The sequence below is a fragment of the Belonocnema kinseyi genome, chromosome 9, assembly GCF_010883055.1.
Source record: "Belonocnema kinseyi isolate 2016_QV_RU_SX_M_011 chromosome 9, B_treatae_v1, whole genome shotgun sequence".
Lineage (NCBI taxonomy): Eukaryota > Metazoa > Arthropoda > Insecta > Hymenoptera > Cynipidae > Belonocnema > Belonocnema kinseyi.
Genome location: NC_046665.1, coordinates 17947301 through 17959480, shown reverse-complemented (window position 1 = coordinate 17959480; position 12180 = coordinate 17947301). Strand labels below are relative to the sequence as shown.

At 37.9% G+C, this 12180-nt stretch overlaps 1 protein-coding gene across 4 annotated transcripts in view; it reads left to right on the top strand.

The window, feature by feature from the left end:
• LOC117179610 (NFU1 iron-sulfur cluster scaffold homolog, mitochondrial-like) overlaps window positions 1-12180 on the top strand; it is an 87527-nt gene that overhangs the window by 31805 nt on the left and 43542 nt on the right. For all 4 annotated transcript variants that reach the window (XM_033371596.1, XM_033371595.1, XM_033371599.1 and 1 more), the window contains one exon: window positions 10287-10714. In XM_033371596.1, coding sequence (XP_033227487.1) covers window positions 10287-10714 — 428 coding nt within the window. The remainder of the gene's footprint in view (window positions 1-10286; window positions 10715-12180) is intronic.

The following is a 12180-nucleotide window of genomic DNA, read 5'->3' as shown; positions in this document are numbered from 1 at the left end:
CTTGCCACACAGGTTCAATTGCCCGAACAATCCTATCATTTAGGATAGCTGTGAATATCTTATAAAGCGTTTTCAGACAAGTTATTGGCCTGTAATTCTTCGAGTCAGTTAAGTGTCCTATATTCGGCAGAAGTATTGTGCACCCTTCCACCAACCACTCTGGAATCGGCTCTTCCGACTTCAAATATGAGGTGAAAATACGGGCCAAATGCTGATGGGTAGAAGAAAACTTCTTCCACCAGAAGGTTTTGATACAATCTGGTCCCGGTGCGGAATAGTTCTTCATCCCTCTTAATACTTTTTTCACCTCCTCTTTAGTGATGGTTGGGCATTCTCTATCAGGTGTTATGAGGGCAACACATAACTTCTTGAAGCTCTTTATATTTTCTGAGTCTTCGTCCAGTCTATGCTGAACTTCGTAGACTTCTTTCCAAAATACTTCGACCTCCTCTAGTTTGGGTGGGTGTTCGACAGTAACTGGAGGGTCTTGGAAGAGTCGAGATGGGTCAGAGAGAAACTGTTGATTTTCTCTGACCCACCTCTCCCTTCGTTCCAGACTTCTCTTAGCGTCAGATAGTATGCGTATTCTCTCAACAATATTCTGTCTGATGGTCAGCAGCTTTGACTTGTTAAGTGTGTGATAACGGGTCCGGAGTTCGCGCGAGAACTTTAGAACCTTGGCGGTAAAAATTCCTGCCAGATGTGATGTAGTCAATTACACACTGAAAGCGGGACGCGTACTGTCTTGCCCAGCCTATCTTTATGGCAAGTTGATGCATTCGTCTTTTGGTCTTATGATCAGCCGTTGGTTTTGTTTTACGGTTCGCATCGGCCAAAGCTCTCGCTGCATTATACACACAATAATTGATAGCCCAGAGGTCGGAATCTCCGGAAAAATGTCCACGAAGCTTGTCATCGATTTCAGCCAGATCTTTAGGCTTGAGAGAAACCTTGGTGTTGATGTTTCTCCGGGTCGTAAAGCATCGTTCTTCATCTATTGGATGTCTGCCCGCGGTTGGTCTTAGTGTCGCCTCTCTTTCTCTGTTTCCGGCTTGTTCTAGCTGTGGTAGAGTAGGCGGTCCGCTTACATAGCCCCTTTTACGGAGTAGTTCAGCATGGTTTCGCAGACGTTGCTGCGAAAAGTCCGATAGCTCCGGATGTTTCTCGCACCACAGAGCATGCAGCCGTCGCATGTAACCCCGTTCAGGGGCCACACTCGCATCGTAGCACTCTAGCAAGTCGTGATTCAGTCGCTCCGTCCACCCAAAGGTTGCGAGATTCCGCCGATCCATCGCATTGAATCCCTTTTCATTGGCTCCCCCAGCTCTAGATTGGTCGGCATTGTTGGCCGACCCATTGTCGGGAGCCCTGCGCGTTCTGTTATTTTGAACCGCACTTACTACTTCTGTTATTTTGAACCGCACTTACTACAACTATGTTTGGTGTTGTCATTGTTGTTCCCACGAGAAGCTAGGGAAAGGGGTTCATCCATCCTTGTAGAGCCCCGCATGCAAGGATAAGGCTGCGTACTCTGAGAGGTCGCCCGGTATCCCAGAGTCACCATTCTAGACACCTCACCCAGGTGCCATTCAGCTTTCGGCACGGTTATCACACCTCCGCATGGGGGTTAATTCCTTCGGGACCACCCCTGGACAATTGTCCGCGACTGCCTATTTATTTTTGTAACCATATTCAGCAGAAACCCTTGGTACAGGGACCCTCTATCCGCAACCCGAGGACGCGTTCGGTCTATCGGGTCGACTTCAACCGCGAGCCCTGAAAAACCTCACTCTTCAGAGTAAGCCCCCTTTCTTCGGCGCACGTCACATGTATAATAACAATATACAATAATTGTAACAGACTTGTTTCTCATGGGTTTGCGCTCGGTGCGGCCCTGCAACCAAGGGTTGTCTAGCCGCGTCCGAGGTGGGTAGAATTTCCCTGAGGGGACCCGAAGTTCCGAGCGGCAGCACGTTTCGCGCCAGTCTTGGTTTGTCCGCCTGTGAAGAACACCGTTTTTCACTCGCGTGTGTTTTTCCACCGATACCCGGGTTATTCGCCCCGGACATCGAACTTCACCGACGGTTCACCATGGATACCAACTGATAATCGTGCCTCGTTACTACCGTTCCTGCCCGACAGAGGATTCCGATCGCTCTACTGCGCCTCTTTTTAGGGCCATCTTCTTCACGACTTTCCGACCACCATACTTTGGTTTCGGCCTGGAGGCCCAACTATCACTGTAAGTGGTAATAAATTCTATTTTAAACGAAAGAAAACGGTTTTCTCAATGTGTTGAACCTTATCTCTCAGCACCCTTATCGTTTTTCCCACCCTCGATAGGCGACCCCGCTTTATAATATTCATATTATACAGGGTGTCTAAAAAGTCCCGGGAAGATTGGATATTTCCTCAGGTAAAATATTTTCCAAAAAAGTGAAGGTCATTCCTGAAATAAATTTCAACGAGGAATTCAATTGTGACCTTCATGTTGACCTTGAAGTTGACCTTCATGGCTTTTTGATGGTCAACTTTTAAAAAAAATTGTAACCCCCTTATTTACATCAGTTAGAAGTTATTTGAAATTAACAAATTTTTCCAAGAGGTCAGTGTAATTACTGAAGTAAATTTCAACAAGGAATTCATTGGTGAGCTCTGTATTGATCTTGGTTACAGCGTTTTGAATATTATAAAATCATAAGGAAATTTTTCATTAAGATTTCCAGATGTTCTGTTGAGAGTTCTGTTCCTCCTCGAAGAGTTATACAGTCATATACCGTTTTTCGATACCTAAGTCAATACCTGAGGCGATACCATAAGTCCTATACCGTTTTTCCATACGAATATTATGAATCGAAACTAAATTTACGTATTACGAGTACATACTTACCATCTTTCGCTAAAAGATTATTATGGGGCAAGCTAAATTTTCGGAACGAGAGAGGGTATCTGTATTGATGAAGCGTGGTTGGGGAGATCGAGTTCGATCTTATGATCAAGTTCGTTTGCTTTTTAATCGCACTTTTCGTAATGGAGAAGGGTTAAATCCTGTCTCAAAATCAACAATTGAAAGAACTGTAAGGCGCTTTATGAATCATGGATCTATCAAGGACCTTCAGAGAACTGCTCGGACAGTGCAAACTATTTTAAAAAGCATTAATGTCCATCCTTACAACGTTCATCTGGTACAAGAGCTCAATGAAGACGATCCTGATCGTCGGGTTAAATTTTGTAAAATTATGATGGACAGAATTGATAGAGATCCTCTTTTCTTGTACAATACAGTATTTTCAGATGAATCTACTTTCACTTTAAAAGGTGAAGTTAAAAGGCAAAATTGTAGATATTGGTCCGACACGAATCCTGATTGAATGTTGGAGAGTCACACACAATATCCACAAAAGATTAATGTTTGGGCCGGTATCTTGAATGATACATTGATAGGCCCTTTCTTCATCGATGGTAATCTCAATGCCCGTGCATATGAAGAGCTTCTCAGAATTACAGGGAATATTACAGGGAATAATTTTCAAAATATTTGGTTGCAGCAGGACGGAGCAGCGGCTCATTACGGTAGGGAGGTTCGAGAATATTGGGATACTCAGTTCCCTCAAAGGTGGGTTGAAATAAGGTTGAAATCGAGTGGCCTGCTAGATCTCCTGATCTGACGCCTCTCGGCTATTTTCTTTGGGGTTATTTAAATAGCAAAGTATACTCAACGCAACCGCAAAGCTTAGACGAATTGCAGAATTGGATTCTGCAACAGGCTACTTTGATTGATAGGGAAATGATTCGTAATGCTGTAACTCATTTTTACAATCGCATAGCTTTTTGTCAAGAAGCTCAAGGTTTTCAGTTTGAACATCTTCACTGAAGCGTGAGAGGCAAGGGGACTCACGCTAATCAAGCACCCCGAAAGGTGAGAGGCAAGGGGACTCAAACTAATTAAGCACCCCAAAGGATACTCCCTAACCACGCATCATTAATACAGATACCCTCTCTCGTTCCGAAAGTTTAGCTTGCCCCATAATAATCTTTTAGCGAAAGATAGTAAGTATGTACTCGTAATACGTGAATTTAGTTTCGATTCATAATATTCGTATGGAAAAACGGTATAGGACTTATGGTATCGCCTCAAGTATTGACTTAGGTATCGAAAAACGGTATAGGTATATTTATAATATTGAAAACGCTGCAACCAAGATCAATACAGAGCTCGGCAATGAATTTCTCGTTGAAATTTACTTCAGGAATTGCACTGACCTCTTGGAAAACTTTGTTAATTTCAAGTAACCTCTAACTGACCTTGAATGTTACAATTGACCTATGAATTGGGTACGTACCTGAACGTAGAATTTTCCGCCCTATAGATTGTAGATACAAAAAAGGGGGTTTCCATTTTAAAAAACAAATTTGGCTTTCAAAAAGCCATGAAGGTCAACTTCAAGGTCAAAGTGAAGGTCACCATTGAGTTCCTCGTTGAGATTTACTTCAGGAATGACCTTCACTTGTTTGAAAAATATTTTACCTGAGGAAATATCCAACCGTCCTGCAACATTTTAGACGCCCTGTATACACCTGAAAAAATATAACCTCAAAATCGACGCATGCATGAAATGAAGAATCCTGCGCAACATTAAAGTGGCCAATTTCTTTCATATGGTGATCCCTGTATGTTATTGAAGGTTCGGCTTTTTGTGATAGAATATTAATCTTGTTGTTGACTTATATTTTTAATAATAATAATAATAAGCCATTGGGACACTGCGACATTTATTCCGAAAGAAATTGAAAGGTTCAGAACGAAGTAAATACAGTGAGACACTTCGGAAAAAGTTCGGAAAGGCGTCGGAAACATTCGGAAAGAGAAAGGCGTTTAGAAAGGAACGGAAGCCAGGTTCACATAGAAGTCGGACAGGATCGGACAGTACTTCCTTTCCTACTATTTCCGTTTCTTTTACTGGGGCAGCGTTTCCCAAACTGCTACCCTGGGTAGGTTGACTACCCGGCGGTAGGGGGATGCCACCTTGGGCCAGGTAGCTCGGTAGGCTCTAAGGCATTGTCCCCGCTGTGAGCATGCGACTACTTTTGTTGACCCAGCATGAATGCCTTCCATTGTTCTGAGATTAAGACCTATTACAATAACTGAAGTTATAAAGATATGACGTGATTCAATTTTAATGAGCTGAAACAATCTCGTGATATAATTTTAGAAGTATGGAAAAAAAATTCATAAAAATCGTTTAAAATTTTCGCTAAATTTGTCAAGTGTACCCCTTCGGGTTTAGGTATAATGAAAAAAATTTGAGTTTTTTTTTTCTATCTTTGCAAAAAACGTTTACAGGTACAATTTTGCTCTTATATCTATCTTAAAATTAATCTCCTTATCCAAATTAGGAGAGTATTATCTCACCCAGAGAAACAAACTGCCGCGATACGCCAGTCGAAAAATATAAAAAATGGCTAAAAACTAAGCTTAGCCTAAAAAATTATAAAAATATAATGAGCCTACGAAGGCACAATGTGAAAATTAGGTGTTAATCATATTTTATATATAAAAGAACGAAAAGGAACGTAACGAAACTTTCGTTACGTTCCTTTTAGTTTCTTTCCACATAAAACTTTGACGAAGCACAAATTTGACAATGTACCTCCGTAGCTGCATTATTTTTAATAGCTTTTCATACATAGCATTATTTTCGGGTAAATTATATGGAATTTTAAGAAATAATTGGAAAATATCTGAAAATGCCCCTTAATTTCATTAGAATTCCTGATACATATAATGGTGTTAAATATTTTTAGTATCTCATGTTTATTTTGTTCTGATTTATAACATAACGTTTTTACGACTGAAAGTGCTGGGGACTACGCGTGGCGAATAGATGTCCCAGCGACTGGATGCCGCGGCGACTAGATTTCCCGCGAATAGATATCCAGCAACTACTTGCCCCGCGACTAGATGTCCTGCTCCGCACATATATTGTCACCTAACCTCACTCCTCTCTAATTTTGCTTATAACTTTTATCTTTTACCAACAACTATTTAATCAAAACTTACTCAAGAACTTTACGCTCCCAAATTTGCACGCCTTAGCTCATTCCCCAACTAGTTCTCTCTCCAAACACGAAAACACTCTTCCTGTCACTACCGACTTCCACACAGCTCCAGCACCAAACGTGCAATCAAACATTGAAAGTGTTAATGATTACATAAGAGTGTATTGAAAACTATAAAAACTGACTAATACCAGACATTCCATAAATTAGGCAATTTTTAAATTAGCATGAGGTTTAGAATTAAACTTTTTTGAATTATGCATGCGATAAAGAATACTTCTTGATTTTATTTTTGATTAGAAGCCTTAAAAGATATACCATTTAGCACATTAAACATAAGGAAGGTCAAAAAGGTATTATATTTATCACTGAAATCTGAATTGAATAAAGGTCATTTATAAATTGAATAATTTTATAATTTGGAATTTTAAATACAGTAGACTCTACCACACTTCTCGTTTTCGGGTCTGTAGGGGAAGCGAACTAGAAGTGTCAGATAATTCTCTCCTGTGTCAGGCTGCGTTCGGCGCAGTAGGCGTAGCCGGCCGCGTATGTGTGTGCGTGAGATGAGACAAAGAGTGAGGGCAAGCAAACGAAGGAGAAATCGGAAAACGAGAAGTGTCGTAGAGTCGACTATACTTACAATTATTGTACAATATATGAAGCGTTTTGCCCCCCCCCCCCACAAACTTTAAATATATCTGTCCCTTACTGAGTTATAACAGGTCAAGTTCGGTTTGAAATTTGCGCTTGGTACGAATTCGTACTAGTTTGGTCGTTTATGGTAGCAAAATAGTTGCTTGGAAAAAATGCATGTCGCCAGATAATCATTTTTTATATTTTATTTTTTTCTCTAGAGCTGAGTAATTTTACATAGCAATTCTTGTTTTTAACATAAATTCACCAGAAATTACATCTACGTGTTAACATTTTTAAGAAGTTTGCGTATTACGCTCATCGAGGTGCAACTGCAACGTCGCTTACGTATACGAACCATGCGCCAAAGTGTCAAGGGCTTAATTTTGAAAATTTTGACAGTTTACCCAGCAGCGCCTCAATTTTCAAAAGTGATTCGCGAAGAAACGAGAGTAAAATGCGTGTTTTGTGAGCTAGAGTCAAGCAATATTATTATTCATTAATTTGCTGATTTTTCAATATGTTTTTCATTATAGATCAATTATTTTTAGACTTAGTATTTTTTCTTTAAAATATGTACTTTGACCTTCAATTTAAAAGAAAAAAATACGCTTTAGATGATTACTAAAAAAATGGCAATTTTTTGAAAAAATGACATCTCATAAAAGTTCTCATTTTTTTCTTTTTTTACTATTTTTAAATTGTTCATTATATTTATTTTTATTACCATTGCATTTCTCAATAATTTTTACCCTGAAAAATGTATCTTATCTTAAGAAATATTATCATTCAAAACGACGAAATTCGAATTCGCCCTAGTGTGGTATATACTTATGCGCAGATCGAGTGTTATCTTTGAGGGTTTATATATACAACTTAAAGCTTTTAATATTGTATAACAGAGCCATACAAAAAAAGTCTAGTACTTTGGACGAGACACATGTATTCCTATTTATTTTGATCCGTTGAATCCGAATCTGAACTCAAAATAGCACCTTTCATGATTGGTTTTCGACATAACCTCAAAAAACCGTATATTGGAGTATATGATGGAAAAACATGTTTTTCTTACAGGATACAAGCTCTGATTCCAAAAATAGAGCCAGATTAGTTATATAACTGACGTATGACAGTAAGCAACTTGTAATCCAGCATTGCATTTTTATGGATTTTGAGCTGTAGAACCCAATTTTTAAGCCAAATCTGCATAGTAACGAAAAATTTTGCTACATTATTCCAAAAACATGCTGTATTACAACAATCTGCTTTCAGAGAAGTCTATCCCATCATATTTATCGTAAGTATGCTTACTGCGTTTCTTCTGAACTATGAGTTCTGAGCCTGTTGTGTTACGATTCAATCATAAATTTTCGGACTGGAGTGTCCATCCATTTGCATCCATTTAATTCACTGAAATGTTAAAGTCAATACCTGCTACTACGTTAGGTGCTGGAAGTGATGACAACTGCTCTGAAAAGAGATGTGTAGAATGATTCACCTTCCAGTGAAGTCAGTAATGAAGCCAGCGAAGGTGCGCTGATCTGCATGGGGACGTTAAGGTGTGAGAATGCAGCTGTATTGTGTCTGACCATGAGTTGACATTATCCTCATCAAAGCCGCAAAGCCCTCATACTTAGCCCTGGGGAGTTATGAGTTATCACCCCCAGGATAGTGGACTAACCTGCGATCGGGCCAGGATCCTTAACGTGCGGGGATCGAAATTACCATGGCTTCCAAAACAAAAAACTCATAGTTGTGAAAACAATCAGATTCAATTTTGTTAGATTTGCACAAAGTAAATCCCAAAATATCGGAAGAACATTACTGGGGAATTTTCAAGAAACAATCAATAACTTACAACACAGTATCTTCGCTGATACGACCACCAATGAAAAACCCTGCAGACATTCCAGTAGACGCTGGCACTTCTCATTCAATTACTAAAAAAAAAAGGTAGTTCTAGAACATGAGACAGACTATTTTACAAGCATCAGTGCAGATTCCCACATTGAATGTATCGATACTAATAGCTCATTCAACAAAACACAATGAAAATTATAGTAATATGAGAATCGTCTTGGAAAAAATCAAGTACGAACAACATAAGTGGCAAATTTGTGGAGATTTCAAAGTTCTTACGATGCTTCTGGGACAACAATCAGGAGGTACGAAGTACCCTTGTTTCTTGTACCTATGAGACAGCCGAGATCGTGGCAACCATTATAAGAACAAAATTTGGCCGATAAGAATGTTACTGGAATGAGGATGCAGAAACGTCATTAATGAGCCATTAGTGGAGCCATCAAAAGTCCTTCTTCCACTTCTATACATCAAGTTGGGTCTAATGAAACAATTTGTAAAAGCACTAAATAAAGAAGGACAATGTTTTCAGTATATAGTGTCTCAGTTTCCCCAATTGTCCAATGCTAAGTTAAAAGAAGGAATATTTGATGGACCTCAAATTCCAAAACTCTTGAAACACGACGTTTTTGTTACTAAAATGACTGACTGTGAAAAAAGCATGGTTTGATTACAAAAACGTCGTTGAAAATTTTTTGGGAATTGTCAAAAGCCCATAATGGAAAAAACAAGTCTCGAGAATGGTCGATAGTTTCAAAAAATTAAAGTGTTTAATGAGTTTGAAGCTACATTTCATGGATTCTCATGTTGATTACTTCCCTGAAAACCTTGGGGAAAACAGTGAAGAACAGGGCGAAAGGTTCCACCAAGATATCAAAGATATGGAACAAAGATATCAAGCCAGATAGGATGAAAATATGATGGCGGACTACTGTTGGATGTTAAAAAGAGATTTGCCTCAGAACAAAAAAAAAATGCCTCTACGAAGATCTTTCGAATCCAAAAGAGTGCGTTATAATAAGAGCAAATAGCTGTTCCTCCATTGAAGGTCAGTGGTAAGCAGAACTATATATAAAAGCCACTCAATTTAGGGACTATCTAGTCAATGGCTAGAAATTCCACTGATTCATCAGTGAATACTGTGCTACTGACGAAAAAAGTGAGAATCCGCGGATTTTGATTCAGGGAGTACATTTGTGCAAGTAAATGGAAGTAAACAAATCTAATTTTGTCCTGTAAAGCACCGTTCAGCCAATTTTGTTTTAAGGTTATGTTCCAGATTTTCCAGTTATATCACTGGACTTATACTATCTATGAATTCAGCAGCTTGAAATCTATAATAAAACCATGTTTCACCATTATATACTCAAAAGTACTTCGCGATTTGCGAAATGATAAAATGTGGAAATAAAATATTTTATTTATATTCACCATTTAATACTAATAGGTAAATATTCGAAATTTAAAATAGAAAATTTGTAGTCTTCTTTCTTAGTGAATGCAAAAATTGGACTTTTTCAAATTCACGCCTTGAAAATAAAAAAATTCTAGAACTATTCATTGGCAATCGACATATTTGTAATTTGAATATATTCTAAATAGAATATTTGAAATGTGTATAAAAGCAAACATTTTTTCTGCTAGGGACCTAATAAATCATTTTAAAAAATTATTGAAGTTATAGATTTATAAATGCCATACACAATTAATTTTGAAATTTTGTATTTTAGAATTTTAGACAATCAACTTCATCACCTTCACGCAGAATGCCGAAGTCTCAATACAAAATCCTTTTGTCAATTTCGTAACGTTCAGCCGAGTTTTTCTATCTTTCAAAAGCGAACAATGTTCATCCAAACCCAAGATACTCCAAACCCAAATAGTTTGAAGTTCGTACCTGGTATTCCTATTCTGAACAAAGGACAAACAAAAGATTTTCCGACAGTTGCTGATGCAAATTGTTCCCCACTCGCAAAAATGCTCTTTCGGATTGAAGGAGTTAAAGCCGTATTTTATGGTTCAGATTTTATTACTATAACCAAAATGGACGAAGATGTTGATTGGAATGTGTTGAAGCCAGAAATATTTGCCACTGTCATGGATTTTTTTGCAAGTGGCCTACCTCTACTTACAGATGAGCAACCGTCGTCAAGTACTCGTTAGTTACCTATGATATTTTCTGTCTCTTGTTTTTTTCTAATATGGCTTTTTATGTACGGGTCTTTGCCAAAAAGTAATGAATTTTGTACTGTCTTTTTTAATTTGGTACTTTAAATAAGCAAACAATTTTTTTTTATAATTATATTTTTGATTTATTTGTATTTATATTTTGATTCTCAGTTAATACAAACGGGTACGAAGTAAATTTTGTTGTAAGAATTAACTAAAATAGTTTTAAAATAACTTTTCAAAATTGATGTTAAGACCGACGGTTTTTAAGGAGATAATTCATTGAAAAAACATTTATTTTATAATTGTAAACTTAAAATTTCGTCGTTTTTTATAAAGTTGATCAATTTTCCGTTAAAAAATAAAGGAAGCTTTAAAAGTACATTTTAAGAAGACTATTATTGATCATTTTTAATAACTAATAAGTACTCTGAAGTATTGTGTGTGAAACTTCTACCAGCCTTCATAATTTGAACCCGATGAACACATAATATATACAGTATACGTCCGATAAATTTCCGTCCGATAAGTGTACACTCCCCTTAAAACGTTATCACACGTACGGCACGCACACTAATTGTCGTTCTCTCACTGCGTGTGCTATTTTGCTAGTGATTTGCTCCCATGATTTACGCATGCGATCACCTAATTTCGTTCTACTAGAGGGGGCATCCGATAACTCCGCAATTCGTGGAATTTTCCGCCCCTACAGCCCTGAAGTTGGAAAGTTATCGGACTTGTACTATAATAAGATTACCGCAGAGTCACTGAGTGGAAACATCAAATTTTAAAATTATTCTTCAAATGTTTAAGAGTGGATGTGAAAATCTTAAAAATCACTACAAAATTTTTTTGTTTGCTGTGTTTGACAGTGTATCTACATTTTAAACTCTCTTCTTATTTTATTAGTAATCAATAAAAAAGCTCAACCAAATGCGTTAACACAAAAACCATTCGCTGCATATTTGTTACAATTTTGTTTCTTTACAGAAAATAAATATTCTTGGGCTTATGTGTACACTTACATAAGAATTAAAGACTAATTATTTTCAATTTTTTAGAGATTCTTTATTTATTTTTTTCGAGTTCTACTAGGCAGTCTGATAAGTCCCTGAAAAATGAAACACGGAGACGTTTTTTTGGCCAAAGTCGGTTTTATTTTTCAACATACTCTCCTTTTAGGTCGATACAGCGAGTCCAATGATTTTCTAACTTTTTGATACCGTCCGAAAAGTACTCGATCGGAAGGTCTCCAAAATACGCCTCAGTTTCAGCTATGAGCTCCTCATTTGAGTAAAAACGCTAACCGGTGAGCCATCTCTTCAGGTTAGGGAATAAGTAATAGTCGCTGGAGGCCAGGTCTGGTGAATACGGTGGCTGAGGAACCAATTCAAAGCCGATTTCATGCAATTTTGCTTGTGCAACTAAGCATGAATGAACAGGCGCATTATCGTG